The sequence below is a fragment of the Zingiber officinale genome, chromosome 10A (assembly GCF_018446385.1).
Source record: "Zingiber officinale cultivar Zhangliang chromosome 10A, Zo_v1.1, whole genome shotgun sequence".
In the NCBI taxonomy this organism is placed as follows: Eukaryota; Viridiplantae; Streptophyta; class Magnoliopsida; order Zingiberales; family Zingiberaceae; genus Zingiber; species Zingiber officinale.
Window position 1 is genome coordinate 98,599,121 of NC_056004.1, and position 19,322 is coordinate 98,618,442.

Sequence of the window (19,322 nt, forward strand, 5' to 3'; positions counted from 1 at the left end):
ATTGAGCCAGTCAAGCGCCTTGTAACTAGTGTGATTATCTAAGTTTAAGACTTCTTTTATAGCATCCCAACAATTATCATCTGCAACGCCAACTAATTCAATCTTAGAAGATGTTTTCTCAATGGTGTAACAGAGCCTATTTAAAACATCTGGGTCTATATTCTTTGAAGTGCTTGATTTTGCTTCAAATTCGGTCCTATCTCGTTTTCTAGTTGCTTGTGGAACCTCGGAACTCATAGGTTGAGATGGTAATGGTGAAGCAAGGTCCTCAGGAAATAGAGGCTGATATGAAGATTCTTGCCTATTGCTTTGTATGAATTCACCACTGTTGTGATCAAACACGTAATCATCTAATAAGTTAGTACCCCCATTTTCTTCTGTCTCAATGGTTCTCGCATTAGTGTCATCTCCAAGTCCAATTGCATATTTTCTTGTAGTAGTTCCATTCCCAACTACAAGTCTTAAGTCTTCATAATCCTCAAAAGTATCAGTCCAATAATGTTCATGTTTAGGGTGAGACTGCTAAAGAAGAAAAATCATAAGTTTAATTCAAATTCTAATTGTAAATACACAGTTTGTGAATATACAATTTATTATTCTAACCTTAAAATAATCCTCCCATATTTCATCACTAGCTGTGAATTTCTTTATCATAGAATCCCATCCAAACTCAGAACTATGACATATAAGCTTAAAATAGTTGTTATATTGTTGTTTGAACCACTTCAAACGACTTTAATACTGTGCAAAAGTCTTTTCACACTCAAGTGTTGCATTAAGAGTAGGAAGTATTTTTATTTCCACTGTTCTTTTGTTCAACACACCATTCCTATCACGCCATCCTCGCATTGCAGCATCAACCATAAGTCTTAATAATTCATTGCTCTCCTCCGTAGTCTATATATTATATTTTGCTTGTGAATCTCCCATTGATAGTACTTCTTTAGCATGCATAAGATAGAAAAATGATGGATGAGCACATATATAACAATATTCTTTGTTGTTTTATAATAAAAGTTTGTCTTATGCAACCAATTAAACAGAGAAAGAAAACTTCAACAATCAAATGCTTCTTAATTTATTAATTTCACTATTAAATTATATGAGGTTTTCATTGAAAGTTCATACATTCTCGGTTACATATTTGCACATGTTTATGAAAGCAAGCCATCATGTATAAAAATACATGATCATGTGTTAACTTCTACTTTCATAGTATAATTAAAAATTGACAAATAATTGATATCTTCTTTGATCCTTTGTTCTTTGCTAAAATGAATATTGGAAATTGCATAACATAGAGCAGCTGCTCCATTTTTCCCAAATTATATAAATCCAAAACCAGCAATATTTCAAAGTCAATTTTGAGTTAGAATGATGCAAAAACAACCACCTATGAACCAAAAAAAAAAAAATATTTTACACGAAGTTTCTACGATTAATTTTCTATACACAAATTATGCTCCATAAAATAAAAAATAAAATCGAACACCCACTAAAAAATGAAATCAAATAAAAAATTCTGCTCCATTATTCATATAATAGTAAAAATTTTACGATTAATTTTCCATATACAAATTGTGCTTCATAAAATAAAAAAATAAAATTGAATACCCACTAAAAAAATGAAATCAAACAAAAAATTTTACTTCAATATTCATATAATAATTAAATATCTACTTATGTTGACCCATAGAGTTGAAAAAAGTATATACTAATCGTTAGAGATGGTGTTAGAGATTGTAGACAGATATATAGGCTTACGGTACCAATCGGGATGGGAAAAATTGTAGATAGACGAACAATTGAAACAGTACCAATCATTATGAAATAAGGAAAAAATTGTAGATGAACAATCGAAACAGTAACAATCATACCTTTGTAGGAGAATTTTTTTGGTCGTGAAAGGAGGTTTTTTTAATCGTGAGAGGAGACAACCCTAGAGACGTCTTGAGAGAGTTTAGTGCGATTAAAATTTGTCAAAATCTCTAGGTAAAATGGAAGACAATTTTTTACTTTTTATGGTAATACCTAAGGCATTGAAATTTATACTAAATAATTTTCTAAGAATCCTTGGAAATCTATTGCAATTTTAGATGCCTTTAAACTTTTATGGAGTCTTTAAAAGTCAAGTTTGAATACCACATGATTTTTTATAACTCTTTAAAAATCTATTTTGAATACCACTAAATTTGTAAAGAGTTTATAAAAATCTAATTTGAATACCTCTAGACTTTTAAATTTCAAAAGAGTCATTGAAAGTCTAGTTTTAATACACTCCCCTAAATTAAAAAAAAAACCAAAGCTACTGATTTATTTAAAAAACAACAACAATGATTGTGGTGACCCACCACATAACTGTAGCAGCATTTTCACTTTTTTATTATTATTATTATTATTATTATTATCATTATTTTAAAAAATACCATAAAAATCTTCAGACAAATAATTATACCCTATGATTTCTCAATATCTTCATCACCTATCCTCATAATGAGGAATATTTGAAATGAGAAGATATTTAGAGAAATATCTCCTCTAAATATTCCCCATTGTGGATGTCTTGTGAGGACAAAGCCTCTATTTATAAGAGCATCTTCAATGTGAGATATTTGGAGGGGATATTTCTCCAAATATCCCTTCCTCCTCTCAAATATCTCCCATTATGGGGAATATTTGAGGGGTGATTGGAAATCACCGGGCACAAAAATGATGGGTGTCATTGTTTTTTATTTCTTTTATTTTTTTGGAAAAAAAATTAATTAAATCTTGTGAGGCCAACCAAAATGGTGGGTGCCATATTATTTTTACGTTTGTTTTTTTTTAATTTAATTAAATTGAAAAATTTTAAAAATGAAAACCAAATCGAACGTTCAAAAAATAAATGTTCAATTCTTTGAACGTTAGAAGAAACGTTTATTTTTTTCGAACATTGGGTAACGTTCAATTTCTCCCTATATATACATCATTTCTTTCATCTATTTTCATCACTTCCATACCCATTGCCTATTAAATGTAAGTTAATTAAATGGTCGTGGGCCCATAAATATTTGATTGGTGAGATATTTGATTGTGAAATTGAGGATATTTTAAAGTGAATATTTGATGGGTGGGACCATCAATATTTGATTGGTGGAGTATTTCATTGTGAAAGTTGAGATATTTGAATAGTATGATATTTGAAGAATGATATGGAAGTGAGGGCCACAAATACTTAGGAGAAATATCCTAGCCATTGTTGATGCTCTAATGGTTGAGAATATTTCTCCCAAATATTTATGGTCCCCACTTTCACATCACTCTTCAAATATTCTACTATTCAAATATCTCAAATTTCACAATGAAATATCTCACCAATCAAATATTTATGGGTCTCATCCATCAAATATATCACTCTCAAATATCCCCAACTTTATAATCAAATATCTCACCAATTAAATAATTATGGGCTCTGCAACTATTTTATTAACTTATATATAATTTTACATTTAAATAAAACTAATATATATTTTTAATATATTTCGTCTACCATTTATCCATAAATAATTTTTACTTAATATTTATCTATATATTTGGACAATTATTCAATATAATTACTTTAATATTAATATTTTATTTAAACAAAAACAATACAATATTGAACGTACACCTTTTTAAAAAAACTACAACATACGAGTTCAAATATTTCACAAATTTGAAATTGAATAATTAAATATTTCATATATGATAAATTAGTTATTTACGCATTACGATAACATGTTTCCCATGTATATTCAACCAAATCATGATAAAGTTGATGATGCACTTGAATATCATGTAACTCGAATTTCTTCAAATGCATTTAGCAAATTCACTAGTTGAGCCATAATTCGCTATGATAGTATCTTGTTCCTCATGATGGCAAATCGATATTACATAACATTCGTCTTCCACAATCATGTTGTGTAAAATAATGTATGTATACACGGTTTCTTTACATTTATCCATAAACCAATGTCGCTCTAAACTTTTTATAATTGCCCAACAAGCTTAAAGTACCTCAAATGCCCGCTCGACATATTTTCTTGCAGCCTCTTGGCTTTCCTTAAATTTTATTCTTTTTGGATCCTGAGGGCAGGAAAAACTCTAGACAAAAGTGGTTTATTCCGGATATATATCATTTGTTAGATAGTATCCTTTTGTATATTGTGTATCATTCACAATAAAGCTAACTTTCAGTGCATTTTCTTTCAAGATGTCATTAAAAATAAGTGATTCATTAAGCACATTGATGTCATTGCAAGATTCAACAACTCCAAAAAAATGCATATGTCATATTCATAAATCGACAGATGCGACCACTTCGAGCATAATTGTTGGATAGATATGATTACCTTGTGTGTATTGTGCCCTCCACGCGATTAGATAATTTTTCCAAGCCTAATGCATGCAATCAAGATTTCCTAACATTCCAGGGAAACCATGCTTTTATTTATGTATTTCAAGTAAACGAGTGATGTCAGTTACATTGGATTTTCTTAAGTACTCACCTCTATATATTTGTATCATACATTGGCAAAAGTTGGACAAGCATTAGAGGGCAATTATTTCACCCGTTCACAAGTACTCATCAAATTGGTCAGCGGAACATTCATAAGCCAGTTGACGGATAACCGCTGTGTATTTCTTAAGAGGCGACAGACTTTCGCTACATCTTCCCTCTATTTAAAATATCCACTAGGATATTTTTAAAATCAGTGACTATGCGCAAAAATAACTCTTTTCTCATCCGGAATCGTCGTCGAAATATGTCATCAGTATACACCGGCTCAACATAGAAATAATCATTAACAAGTTGAGTGTGTCCAGCTACACATTCTCTATTAATTGTCCTCCTTTGTGTACTCCCATAATAATCTTGCATAAATTTAACCACTTTAAATTGATTGCGCATTGTCATCAAGAATAATGCTTCATCGGGATATGATATTATAGGGTTCGTTGTATCTTCGAGAATATTAGGACGAACTCGAGAACTTTATTCACTAGAATTTTCGTTGATATTTAAAGAGTTGAACAAATTACTAAAATAATGATCGAAATTTTTATCTATTTCTCTCTAAATTTTTGGTACGTAATGAGTGTGGAATTGATGAAAATAGATAAAAGGAACAATATATATATATGGGGAAAATGAATATTGCCCAACGTTAGGAAAAAACAAATGTTGATTAATGTTTGGAAAAAATAAATGTTGATTAACGTTCGATTTTGATTTTTTTCGCCCAGGTTCAGTTTTAATTTAATTTAATTTTTTTTTATCTTTCAAAACATGCAAAACTATTAATTAAATTTTTAAAAAATAAAACATAAAATATGTTAGCCTACCTTTTGGTGGACTCCACAGTAAGGAAAGTCATCAGACACAAATTTGTGTCCGGTGATTTCTACAATTATCTCCTTCAATGAAGGATATTTGAGAGGGGATGATATTTGGAGAAATATCTCTTATTGGAGATGCTCTAACATTCTAGTTGAAACTAACTATTTGTTAACATGACATCGGAGGCGCCTCAGTTCGGTTGAATTATTATCCACTTTGCCAGTGTTTAGCTGACCTAGTTGCATTAGAGGCGCTTTGTTCAACAGAGATGCCTTGAGCATGCTAACGTGAATTCCTGCTCTTATCCGTGCTGCAATATCGCTAAGTTCTTGGAGACGCCTTGTGGTGAATGGAGGCACCTTAAGGATCTTCCGCAGTAGTTGCTCTATTGGGCATCCGAGGTGCTTCAAGTCATCCGAGGCGCCTCGAGCCTTCAAAACACACAATGGAGGTGTCTTGGATGGTCAACTTCCAAATAGACTGTCTACTTCTTCACGCGCTTCGGCGATTCTCCACCCATCCGAAGTTAAAATTTATCCGAACCTAACTTCGACCTTTTTTTTCGAGCAGACTTCCTCCTGCCTTCTCATCCCTCAGATGGTTATTCTCACTCCACCTGTGTATTCTTCCCAACTTCTCGTCTCTCGAATGCACCGAGCTCGTCGACTCACTCCCTGTGACATCCTTCTCGCTCGCCCGATCTTTCACTCGACTTTTTGTATTCTTCAATTTCTACCGACATAATACATCAAAATACGGAGAACCTAATTTAATATGATTAAACTAATTCGGATTACTTACCAAATTTATCCATCAAAATACAAAAGTTTAAAATAATTAAATAAACTTAAATTAAAATACTGATAATATTTAAATAAATCATTTTTAAACTTAAAAAAAAGAGAGTCAAGTTTGGATAATTATTTTAATGATTTAATTTATTTTACATTTGACTTAATTATCTGGGAGATCCGTACTGTCCCGCGATATAATACTCAATTAAACGAGACAATGAGTGATTAAAAGAGCGATTATAAAGTACAATGAAATAATGAGGTTTTTGACATACTTGAAGGTGCAAAATGAAATGACTCAACGTAAAAAAAAAAATGAAAAATATTTTAAAAATGCCCCGAAACCAAAACTAATCTGCCCTACTTGCTGTTCTCACACTCGCAGCAAAAGACCGCAAGGAAGAAAGGGAAAATAAAAGGGCGAAAAAAGGCGGTCTCCTCTTTCTCTCTCTGCGTTCGCTATCTTTCATCTCCTCGCTCTCTAAACCCTCCTCCCTCCTCCTCCTCCTCCTCCTCCCCTGGATCCGAAGATGAGCGGCGGAGGCGCTAGGGTTTCGATCCCCTCCGGCGTGCGTCGCACGATCCAGAACATCAAGGAGATCGCCGGCAATCACACCGACGAGGAGATTTACGCAATGCTCAAGGAGTGCTCTATGGATCCCAACGAGACTGCCCAGAAGCTCCTCCTTCAAGGTCGCCTCCTCCCCCTTTCCTCCTCCCCTGCTCCGCTCACTCCCATACCGGGCTTCTCCTTTTCGTGCTGGATGTTATCGTGCGAATCGAGTATTAGCATTCGAAAGATCGATCTCCTTCACCCCAGTGGCGCTTTTGGCGCCGCTGATCGGTTCTATTGGTGGGAGATTTGGGGGTATTGACCGTGATTTTTTTGTTTCCTCTTATCGATTTGTTGGTTTGACCTACGATGCTGGGTCGCTATTATGATAGCCCAGCCATTGATCCGTACGGGTTTGGAAGAAATATTTGTTTGGGAATGTAGAAGACACTGTTCAGTCGTCAAGTAGGCTATGATTGTCGTAATTGTTTCTGTTCTACCTTTTTTTTGTGTCATTCTTAATGAGACAATAATCCATATTGACGTGAATCATGGTTTATATTGTTTGCTTTTCCTGTTCTTAGATATCAATGATTGTTTAAGTTGATCACTTTACCTTTCTAATTTAACGAAAAAATTTCCTCTTCTCTTGCTATAGCATGTATTTATCTAGACTCGCCATGGATAGTTCTGCAATCATTAATTTATTGGAGCAACTAAAGTTCTTTTACGGTGTTGTTTGTTGTCCAAAAGGGTCAGGGTCACACTTTTTTTATGTGCTTTGTTGTTTTATTAAGTTGCAAGTATTTGACTTTGTTCCTTGCTTTAAGGAGTGCTATTGTATTCCCAGTGATTTGTGAAAGGTATATGTTATATTTCATTTAGAATTCATGGTGTTGAAATATGGTTCACATTTACCCAACACGAGGGAATTAAAAGAGCTGATAATGCAATTATCTCTTCTTGTCTGATATGATAATTTAAGTATGTGTGCATTTGTGCAAAGAAAGAATGGATTTACAATTCGGTGTCATTTTTTCTTCTCTGCCTTCTTGCAAATACTGGCATGGTTATGTCCGTTAGGTATTTTATACTGGATTCAATTGCCAGTTTATATTTATGTGCCTCAATTTCTTGTGATTTCTTCTGAAATGCACTTGGGCATACCTCTGGATTAGGTCATAACAAATCATTTTTTCTTTATTTTCAGATACTTTCCATGAGGTCAAAAGGAAGCATGACAAGAGAAAGGAGGTAAATATTGATTGTTTTGTTTGTCATTTATGGCTTAATTCTATGATTTCCTTTATTATTTTCAAACATAATATATGTGTATACGACATATGCAACATATCTGCTCCAAAGCAATTAATATTTATCAAAGATTCAGTAACTGGTAAATTCAAGTCATTGACATTTAGTTAACACAAGATTTTGCATAGGCATGTCATTTCTGTGTTGTCTATATCATAGAGGATAAATTGGATCTATGTTTAATGACATGAACTAGGGAGATGTATTTAATTTTTTTTAAACTTGTTCTTATTATCTCTTTATTAATTTTTAATCTAACTTGTAATAGTATATCCCATTGGTAGCCAAAATTTTAATTTAACTCAGGCCTGTCTCATGCCAAATTTATCTAATCTCAATCGCAACTAACTCTAGTTGATTCCTGGTGTTCTTTTAGAGCAATCTAGATTGAGAGCATGGTTTGTCTTATTCTTAGATATTCTTTGAAGTGCATTCCTGTAGTTGCCTTTTGACCTTTATAAATCATCTTATTAGGATTTAGAATTCATAGGATGCAGACACTAAGTAGGATCAATGGCATGCTGTACACTATTGAGTTGAATTATTCATGATTGCTATATTTTACTATTCTCATCAGAACGCCAGTTTGACATTTGTAAATCACCTTATCTGGATTTAGTATTCGTTGGATGCAGAAACTAAATAGGATCAGTGGCATTTTATATTCTGCTTAGTTGAATTATTCATGATTGGTATGTTTTATTATTCTCACCAGAATGTCAGAGAATCCGCTGAGCCTAGGTGGAGGCCTGGTGTGCAGGGACGAGGAGGTAGGGGAGGTCGGGGAAATTACTCCTCACGTTCACTGCCTAATGGTATGTACTTCTTTGTAATGCTGTCGTGCTTTGGCTATGCAGCTAGACTTCTATGATGGCCTTAGGTTTCTCTATTTGGCTCATATCAAGACCTTTGCTACATGTATTCACAAATGAACTTAGAGTCATGCACTTGATGTTTTTTTATGTTTCTCATATTCAAAATCATATACAAGTATGAATGTGAACTTCTCTAAGGTGTTCAATATCTTTACAAATAGATGACTTTACTTACTGATCCTACTCTTCTTGAAATTCCACTTCCCATTTCCCATCTCGTGCATATACACTAAGGGTACTTCAAAAGCACATATTGGTTACCCTTTTTGGTCAAAGCCTTCTTTAGTATATTCTATTGCTAGTTATTGAATATTGTTAATGTATATTTTCTATTGCTAGTTATTGGATATTGACTCAAAAAATTGTCATTCTCCAGATGCTGCTGCTGGAAGAAATGCAACAGCAGCAAAGGAGAGTGGGCTAAATCAAGGCATAGATAAAGCCAATACATCTTCATCCACATCTCCTGACGCAGAGAATAAACCTGCAATTCCATTATCAAGGTATGTCGTTTAGAAACAGTTGGCTCTCACTGATACGACCATAGGATTGTTGGTTCATGATTTTCCAGTACAATTGAGACCATACTTGCCATCTAGATTGTTTATTCGTATTCAATGTTCCAAAGGTCTGAATCACTATCTTGGCAAACTGTGCTTAAAATCATTATGGCTGGTTGGTTCTCTTCCACAGTTGGACACCCTGAACATTTGAACTGGGATAGTAGTAAATTGCGTTATCAGTTTTACATCTTAACTAGGAATTGTGAGGAATATTGGATTCCTTTGTTGCTCTATGAGATTTCAATCCAATTAGACCCTGTTTGGCATCTTGATTTTGTATGTCCGTTCAGTTTTTCCAAGTTCCAGATCACATTCAGTTTTCTAAGGTCTGTATTGCAATCTGACAATCACACTTGAAATCATTATGGCTAGTTGGTTCTCATCTGCAGGTCAACACCTTGAACATTTGAACTGGAATAGTACTAGATCGCGATATCAGTTTGACATATTAACTAGCAATAGTGAGGAACATTGGATTCCTTTGTTGCTTCATGAGATTTTTGATTTTGTATGTCCATTCAGTTTTTCTAAATTCGGGATCACATTTAGTGTGTCTAAGGTCTGCATTGCAATCTGACAACCACACTTGAAATCTCAACATTATGGCTGGTTGGTTCTCATCCATGTCAGTATGTTAACTGGGGTAGCACTAGATTGAAATATCTACGCCATACCATCATCATTTAACATCTTTTGTGTCTTTCTTTCTTTCTTTCTTTCTTTCTTTCATTGGTTGGCTGTTTGGGTTGGATATGTTGCAAGCAAGGTTTAAAATCTCGATCTGTGCCGAGCTTTTGGTCCCAAATAGGAATGATACGGTTTCAATATCATATTGTGCCGATACGGTTTTGATATTTTTAATATATATATAGTAATTATTAGATAAATATGTTTATTGTATAATTTTAAAAAAGTTGTATATTGATTTTATACAAGTTTTCCATTATTGAACAATTTAATGTTGTTAGAAAAAATAATTAAGTATAGTTTTCTTTGAAAAAAATTGATCTATCAATAACTGGAATTAAAATTGATACATTGGAATTAAAATTGATATATTATAATATGCTATCTTTTCTGATGTGGATCAGATGGAAGTATTGGTTTTTGTAACATTCTGCTTAGGTCAACTCTGTAGTTCTCTAACACCTAGATTAAATAATCATAATTATATAAATTAATACAAAGATGTTATTTTATATATATTAATTATATAAATTAACTATTTATTTATTTAATTAATTCTTAATTTAAATAGTATATATTTAAAATAGTAAAAAAAATATTAGAATATCAATTAAACATTAATTGAAAAAATATAGATTTGATTTATTAGAATTTTTTTAGAATTTTTAAATAAAATTTAAAATAGTAAAAACAATTGTTGAATATCAATTAATAAAATTTATTATTATTTTTGTAAATTTTAAATATAGTTTTTATATATTTTATTGCGATAATTTAATTAGGGCTTATGAAAGTTTTTTCGAAATCACACTTAAGTTGGAAATTATTTGAATTAATTAAATCTCAAATTTAATTTTGAACAGCACAAAATTGTTGCACGTACTGTGCTGATTTCACTCCCCCGTCGGAGCGGTAAAAACCGTCAATGCCGCACGGTATTTCAATCATTGGTTGCAAGTACAGTTTTTCCTGGAACAAGTTCAGGTTTCAAATTGTCACATCGACACACAAAATTAGTCTTGCTCGGGTACTATTTAATTAAGACAGTACAAAATGAAAGTTTAGACAAAATCCATTTAGAGTGTTTGTTCCCTGCTGCCATGCAAGATATAGACTCTGGCATAACAAGAATCCTCATGGTTATTACTGAAATAAGGCAGCTTGGACGTGTTGTTCCTCTTGGACATCTTCATTAGTACCACAGAGATAAGTTAGATGCAATAAAAGAGATATAGGTTGGAGAAAAAACATAAGATTAATCTTATGGTAGTTGGAAAAGATTGATTTATTTTGTTCTTGCTAATATGGTGTAAAGTGCAAACAAGTAAAAAAAAAATTGTTCAAAACTATGTATTATCAATTTCCTTCTGCTTTTACTAGCAATTATTTTTTTTATATTTTTTTTCCTTCATTTTAAAATTTGATCTAACCCTAATAATTGACCTGAGTTTTGATTAAATTTCCTAATAATTCTTCCTTTTCAGCTCTGTATCTGGTCTTGTCAATGGCCCCAGCAACATAGAACATCTTGTGTCTTCTCAGGGGTCTCATATATCTGGTGTCAATGGCACTCCATCAGAAGAAATTTCTGATGCAGTAACCACTAAGACTGCAAATTCCAGAATACCTATCAAAGACTCAAAGGGTGGTTCTGCATCTGGTCCATATCTGCAAAATATTGATCAATTATCTTCAAATAAGCCGGTGCCAGTGCCATCTATTGATCCATGCACCCCTGCAGAGCTAGGAACCATGAAACAGGTAACATGGATCCAATGGCCTGATTTTGCAGTGATCACTAGTTAGGGTGTGCTATAGCTTTATTAGATGTTAGTATAAAAGGTTGTTCTGACATGAGCCTGCCCACAGATCAAACCACATGGATCAGGAACATGTGAAGTCACAGAAAAATCCCAAGCTGCATCTTCATCCTTTTCTAGTGCTATGGGCATTAGACCATCCTCTACTTACAGCAATCGCTTTCAACATCCAAGTGGTTTGCAGAAAGGTAGACATGGCCTCATTTTCTTTATCTTTTGTATATGTAGTCTTTTTCGATGTTCAGTTGTAGTAGAAACTTTTCTGGTAATTTTACTAAATCAACTAAAACACACAGCATCTCAATTCTTTGGAGAAAGCATATCTGCATCTTGTTTCTTTTCAGTTGAAGCCTTGGGTTGGAAGCAAGCCCAACTAGCTTCAGAAACAAGTTTGTCAAAGGCTTGCAAACCAAATTTTCTTTTAGCAAATTAACTTATTGAAAATGATTGTATAAACTTCCTTGGTCAGTGTACATTATATGTTGGGTGTTGCAATTTGTAGTTGATAGAGTTCCTATGCAAGTTGGGGCTGATCCTGGATGGCATCAATCCATGCTCTATTTTGGGGATTGTTTTTCTGCTTGACTGTGCAAGTATTGTAATTTATAAAATGCGTGCTTCTTTGATATATTTACTTTAGAAGTCAATTTTTTTGGATGTAATTACTGAATTTCTGGTGGCTGAAGCTTTCTACTGGATGTTGTTGTCTTGAGCTGTATCTTACATTCCAAAAGGATTAGAAAAGCCAGTATATCATTCTTAATGAATTTGCAATATAGCAGAGGTCCACTTTCTCATCAGGTTGACATAATAATTTAGTACTCAAAACCAATCTCTCATTTTAATGCTAGTTCCTGATATATCACACTGCCATACCCTATATCATGATATTCTTTTGGACATTTTTTGTTTTTGTGGTTTTAAGAGGATTAGTGGATAATATGGAAAATTCAAAATGGATTTGCCATACGTTTGAAACAACAGGGAGGCAGAATACAGTGGATTCATATTTCTTTTCCTAGGGACAGTTTCAGATTAGACAAGCCACAAATATTTTGTTTCAGAGATCTATTGTTTGCATTTGTGTTGAAATTTTTACTGATAGAGAGACATTTTTCTGTTTAGGAACTTGCTTCTTTTGCTTACACAATGCACATTCTGAGACCTTGCCTCCCCTGTTCCACCTAATTACACTGATATTTTAATTTGGGGTTTTTATTGTAATTCACATTTGTTGTTCTGATGCTCCTCTTACAATACATTTAATATATATCATTGCACAATTCTTAGTTTGTTGGGACTAATATCATGCATTGAAAATGTCTGGTGTGACAATTATTAAATTTTGTTGTCTATATTTCTGATCTGATTTGTATTTATTTAGTTTTCTAACTTTGAAGTAGACTGAGTGATCTTCTTTCTGTTCAGCACCTCTTCCTAATAAAGAGTGGAAACCCAAGTCAGTACTTGCAAACCCTGCTCAGGCTTCTGAGACAAATGGCACATCTGAAGCACCAGTAGTGATTGAAGCTGTTTCCGATTCATTACCATCCTCATTGTCAGCTACTTCAGAAGGTGCTTCTGTTAAGCTAGGAAAGAAGGTAGAAGATCTGAAGGTATCAGACCGACAGCATGTGATTATTCCGAACCATCTCCAGGTCACAGAATCCGAGCGACATGGATTAAGTTTTGGAAGCTTTGATGCTAATTTCATGTTTAAACTGGTTATTGCCAAGGACCTTACTGGACAGAATATTGAGACACCACATTACGAGCCATCTAAAGTGATTGATGAAACTATCGAGAAGCATTCTTTAAGGTTCTTATACATTAGTTGCACTTTTTGCTATTTTCATCTGCATATGCACTGTACAACATCTCCTCTTTGTTTGTGGTAAATCAGGAAATTCTGCTATGTTAAGAAATCTTTGGATGTGGTCTAAAACTTGAGAGATGTTATTTGACTAAGTCCCCATTGATGCGCCATAACTTTGCATCCAGTATAGGTTCTTATACATTAGTTGCACTTTTTGCTATTTTCATCTGCATATGCACTGTACAACATCTCCTCTTTGTTTGTGGTAAATCAGGAAATTCTGCTATGTTAAGAAATCTTTGGATGTGGTCTAAAACTTGAGAGATGTTATTTGACTAAGTCCCCATTGATGCGCCATAACTTTGCATCCAGTATAGTGTGATATGACGAAGCTTTTATATGGAAAAAAAACTCATGATTTCATATTTATTATTATGGTTTTCCACTGTGTGGAGGTCTTGCAACATCAGAAACCATTTTGTGCTGCATGTTCCTTGCTTCTTGATTGATACAAATAAGGGAGAACTGTATTCTTATGATACTTCTGCGAATGAAATTTACTGTCTGGCTATGCGCTGTCATACTAACTTAGTTACTATGTTTTTCCTCTACTAACATTATGGTTTGCTTCTGTAATTTCAGCAGCAATTCAACATCCTCAACTGCTGAAGAAGATGATTTTTCTGAACAGACTCAATCACCTGAACAGGTCACAGATAATTATTCAAAGAAGGAAATTGTTATTTCCAATAGCGCATCACCTGAAACAGAATACAACCAAACCAATCAAGAAGATAGTTTAAGTCCAGAAGGTTCTCAGAATTTGATTGTTCAGTCTACACCATCCTATCCTCCTGTAGGATTGGTACCACAGCTCAGTAGCCAAATTACTTCTTTTGAAAGCTCAGAATCTCAGGCTCGTGAGTCACGTCTTCCAAGTTTTCTGGTAAAATGCATGCACTACCTTTATACCATCGCTTTAGACGTATGTTTCAGTACAAGTTACTTGTTGTTTTATAGGCATCCTTCTTCTCTTTTAATAATCTTATTATATTGATCTCTATGGATGATACTGGAGCTAATCTGGTGGTAGCTAATGGCCAGTTTGTATAAGTGAATCTTTGTTAACACCATTTACCTTTTAAAAAAAAAACAAATTCACTGCTTCAATGATTTATCATCCCAATTGCATTACCAATTTAATAAGTTATTTTATGGAGCTGTTCGATAGAAAAAACTTTTGCTTTCTCTGCCCAACTTTGTAGACCTGATCCTTCATTTGACCACTTTTGCAAACCATCCAGACATTTTTTTGCACCAGTATCCATTAGGGGAAACCAGACTGATTCAAATTATTTGTTTTTGCTTTGATTTGGTTTTTTATTAATTCAATTTTGGTTGGCTTTGATTTGGTTTTTTTTTATTTCGAAAATTGTTTTGAGCTGAAATATCAAAGTGTTTGTAATTTTTCATATTTCCATCCATTAAAAAAATAATATATATAGGATCATTCTTTAGATTCTAACTAAAATGTAATTGATAAAATTTGAGCCTTTTCTCCATTACTATATGTGATGAAACGCTTCAATTATATATCAATCATTCTTCATTATAAATGTCGTATGTTTCTAATAATTATGTATTTAAAATTTTAATTGCAAACATAAACTTTATAGTGCCTATGCTACATAGGGTTTTTATTAGAAAAAAGAATACTATGTTAATTTGGTTAAACTGAACCAAGCCAAATAACTGGATAATTTTAGCATGATTCTAGTTTACTTTGTAACCTTATTCAGTTTGCTTTGGTTCAAACAATGAAGGCAAAAAGGGAAAAAAAAAAAAAAAAAGGTTTATCCTTATTTGGTGAGGTTCAGTTTGAACTGAATGGTCACCCCTAGTTTCTATGGCTTAGAATCCACTATTCCCAGAAAGGGGCAAGATGAAACATTCTATACACTTCTCAAAACTCGAGAGTGGAGTTGCATTGCAGCACAGGCTGCAACTTTAGCAATGGTGGGATAATAAACTCAAATGACCATGAGGAATGATCAATAGTAATTGTCATGGATAAATATCTTTCTTGGATTTCAAAATTCTAGGTAGGTTTTAGGTAGGGGATTAATGTAAAATAAGTGATATTTGATCCCTTGTTTATCCTGTGACTATTGCTATTTTCCATAAAAAGTTTAATTATTACTTCATAAAAATATTCTCTTGACTCTTAAGGAAACTAGTACTTTCCTCTAAAAACATTCACATGTTCTACTAAACTTTATGCTTGTATCTGATTCTAAATGTTTGATATTTGATTTGGGAGGGATAAAACTTGATGGATTTTCTGATTCCGATCCTGCAAGTAGTTCAAATTTTATCACTAATTGCAGTTTAATATGGACAGCAAATTGGTTTGAGATGAGCATCCTGATTTCTGATGTACGATGCTGGAAACTGACATTTTGCTTCAACTTTACTCATTTTTTATGCTAAAACAAGTTGGGTGTTGATTTTTTTGATGCAGGTACAGCAACACTATGATCCATCCACTAGTTATTTCAACCCATTTTATCGTCCATCTCCTGATGCTGATGGTCGGATCTCCCCTTTTTTTGCATCTAGTGCCTCCACTAGGTACAATGGGAACATTGCCCTTCTACCTGCTCAGTCTGGCCAGGCTTCCCAAGAGGTTTGTGTTTAACCTTCCAGCTATCATCTATTTTCTTTGTTTCTTAAAAAAAATTATTTCCTTGACCTGTGCATCACTTCCATTATTGCATGATGAGCACTTTTTCTGGATAACAATTGCTATACCATCTTCATCCCTTCTGCTTAAGAGTAGTTTTTTTTATTATTATTTTTATAGCAGAAATATGCCACACCTATTTTAAGCAAATTTCTGTTTGCCTCTACAACTAACCTTCTTTTAAGCAAAAACCTCTGTTTGGCCTGTCTTGGTTATTGATTATGGTCATGTATCATGTTTTTCTTGTTTGCGCTCTCAACTATTTTGTCTTGCTAAAGATCCTGATGCACCCACTCATTTTTTTCTCTAATTCAGAATACCAACAACATAGTACTATCGACAGTGGGCTCAACTCCTCTGGGAACTCAAGCTGCAGGCACCATGCAGGGCTCTCTTGCTATTCCTCAGCAGCCAATTCCTGTCTTCCGTCAACCGGCTGGGTTACATATATCTCATTTCTCCCCCAACTACGTTCCCTACAGTCAATATTTCTCACCATTCTATGCCCCTCCACCTGCGGTTCATCATTTCTTGAGCGGTGCTGCATTCCCTCAGCAACCTCCTACGGGTGGCATGTATCCAACTCCTGGAGCTGCAACTCCTGCTGCTGCTTCTGTAAAGTACTCTCTTCCACAATACAAACCTGGTTCTAACACTGGCAATTCAACTATTGTTGGATTACCAACTGTTTATGGAACATATAACTCAACCCAGGCTGGCTATACTTCTGTTCCTGCTGTTAGCACTGGAAATTCAACTGCCAATGAAGAACTGGTATCGTCACAGTTTAAGGAGAATAATGCTTATATTTCCGGACAACAGGTATTTTCTATGCTTTTCTATGTGTTTGTTTAATTATGCTGCTACTGTAGATCCTTAAATTTACAATTCATGACTAATCATAGTGGTTCAAATTTTACTCTGCACTATGTGGGAATCTTTGCATTTTGCCACTGTCCATGCTCCTGATCTCAGTGGTCTGCATTTGCTGCTTTACACCTAAGCTCCTCATAGATCTGTTTGAACTGTTATAGATCCACTGGACGACTTAAGTTTCTCTTAATTGTTTGAATGATTGTTCTAACCTTTGTCTGTCCGGTAATATCTACATTTTGAAGCCTTTGTTTTTAGCTTACGGAAGTATAGATTCTTGGCCATGGTAATATGAAAGAAGTATGAGTTCTACATCTGTTATCTGAAGTTCCAGAAGAACAGGGAAACAGACTGCTATTTGATTTGCGTATCAATATCTTTTATCTCCTGTATTCTTTAAATAAGATTCCTACAAGTCTTTCATCAACTCATTGGTTTTTTTTAGTTCGATTAAGATTTTCATTCACTATTTTTACATATTTGTGTTGGTTGCTTCATTCATTTTATTTTGTAGAATTACCATACTGAAAATGTTTTTGATGTTTTTTCCCCTTTTAAGTGCTTACATTCAAGCAGTATACGCCAACTCACCTTGGCCTTATCTCTACTTTTGTTCGAGCAGAGCGAAGGTCCACCAGTATGGATTCCTGCACCTGGACGTGACATTTCCTCACTTCAAGCTAGCTCTTTCTACAACATTCCTCAGGGACAACACATGACATTTACGCCAGCTCAGGCTGGGCACGGCACCTTCAGCGGTATGTATCCCCCAACACCGGCAGTTGCTGGTTCTGTCCACCCTTTGCTGCAGCCGTCACAGAGTGTACCCGGGGGTGTAGAAATGCTAGCCCCTCCTGCTGGTGTTTATCAACCGACACAGCATGCACAAATAAATTGGACCAATAATTATTGAAGACACTCCAAACCTAAGTTACATTAGCCACAGCTCAGTCATCGGTCACTACTCAGTTTAGACACATTAAGCGGCAGTAAAGCCTGATTGAATGAACAAAAAAAGAAGAATGGATATATATTTATATCTACAGCATGGCCATCCTGCATGGGTAGGCCTATGAGGGTTTGGAGTTGCTAGACTTTCATAGTTTGGGCTATACTTGTGAACTGACACTGACCTCTCTTTTTTTTATGTTTACTTGTGTGGTTCCCCCTGGTTCTAATGTTTTGCTGCTCATTCTTTGCCATTTGCTTTTTCTTTATTTTACAATTTAGGGACAAAATATTCTCTCTACTTATATCTTCCGTCATCACTTTCAGATGAGGCCATTAAACATTAGATACGCCAAGAATCTAAAGCTAGTGGACTATTATTATTATTTTGTTCCCATTGCTTTTGCTGTAAATTTATGTTTTGAGCTAAAGAAAAACCTAAAAACAAAGTAAAAGTGATTGTTTAAGTTTCTTAATCCATGCATCATCAGTAGCCTATCCAGTTTGCATTTGCCTGTAGAATTCATGTGTTCTTGACGATTGTGCGAATTTGAATTTACCGTCTTTGTAACGTCGTGTTTTGACTTTTTGATTACTTGTTTTATTCCTGTCTTAGTATATCTGGTCTATGTTTAAGCAGGACTTAGTACCTTTTAAGTGCATTATAATATGTTCCATTGTCTTGTTATATTCTGTTATATTTATGTCTTTGGATGCCTTCATCATGTCTGGCCTGAGTAAGGTCATCTATTGTGATGCTGTTTTGGGTTGATGCTCTGTCTCCATTTTTGTTCCCTAAGCTATTACTTAATCGACAGTTCGCTTTTATGCTCGATCAGGAGGTGACCTCGTCCTACATTGTTGGCGTTTGGCCAATCAGACTCTGGTCAGATAGTATCTAGTAGCCTGGGTAACTCTTCTTGAGTAGGTGTGCTTCTAATCTTTCTATGCTTCAAAGTATTTTTGTCATCGAA

The 19,322-nt window shown here is 34.2% G+C and overlaps 2 protein-coding genes across 3 annotated transcripts in view; one reads left to right on the forward strand and one right to left on the reverse strand.

The window, feature by feature from the left end:
- Positions 1-864, reverse strand: part of LOC122026833 (uncharacterized protein At2g29880-like) — a 945-nt gene extending 81 nt beyond the window's left edge. Inside the window, exons 1-3 of the mRNA XM_042585539.1 lie at positions 743-864; positions 604-676; positions 1-519 (exon numbers count right to left, since the gene is read on the reverse strand). The exon at positions 1-519 is cut by the window's left edge and continues 81 nt beyond it. Of these exons, the coding sequence (XP_042441473.1) occupies positions 1-519; positions 604-676; positions 743-864 (714 nt within the window). The remainder of the gene's footprint in view (positions 520-603; positions 677-742) is intronic.
- A 5,659-nt stretch (positions 865-6,523) lies between these two features.
- On the forward strand, positions 6,524-18,369 carry LOC122026879 (GBF-interacting protein 1-like). Of its 2 annotated transcripts, none has more exons than XM_042585606.1 (11): positions 6,524-6,849; positions 7,920-7,963; positions 8,739-8,838; positions 9,275-9,401; positions 11,633-11,909; positions 12,018-12,156; positions 13,397-13,787; positions 14,427-14,730; positions 16,306-16,470; positions 16,843-17,349; positions 18,023-18,369. In XM_042585606.1, the coding sequence occupies exons 1-11, from the start codon at positions 6,687-6,689 to the stop codon at positions 18,311-18,313; spliced, it is 2,508 nt and encodes an 835-aa protein (XP_042441540.1). In that variant the 5' UTR covers positions 6,524-6,686; the 3' UTR covers positions 18,314-18,369. The 2 variants fall into 2 exon arrangements, with proteins under 2 accessions (XP_042441540.1, XP_042441541.1); XM_042585607.1 differs by having other exon boundaries at positions 14,430-14,730.
- Positions 18,370-19,322: the final 953 nt, after the last annotated feature.

Coding starts and splice junctions, on each gene's coding strand:
- LOC122026879 (XM_042585606.1), top strand. CDS start 6,687: ATGAGCGGCGGAGGCGCTAGGGTTTCGATCCCCTCCGGCGTGCGTCGC. Junction 9,402..11,632: donor CCTGCAATTCCATTATCAAG/GTATGTCGTTTA, acceptor CTTCCTTTTCAG/CTCTGTATCTGGTCTTGTCA. Junction 17,350..18,022: donor CTTATATTTCCGGACAACAG/GTATTTTCTATG, acceptor TTGTTCGAGCAG/AGCGAAGGTCCACCAGTATG.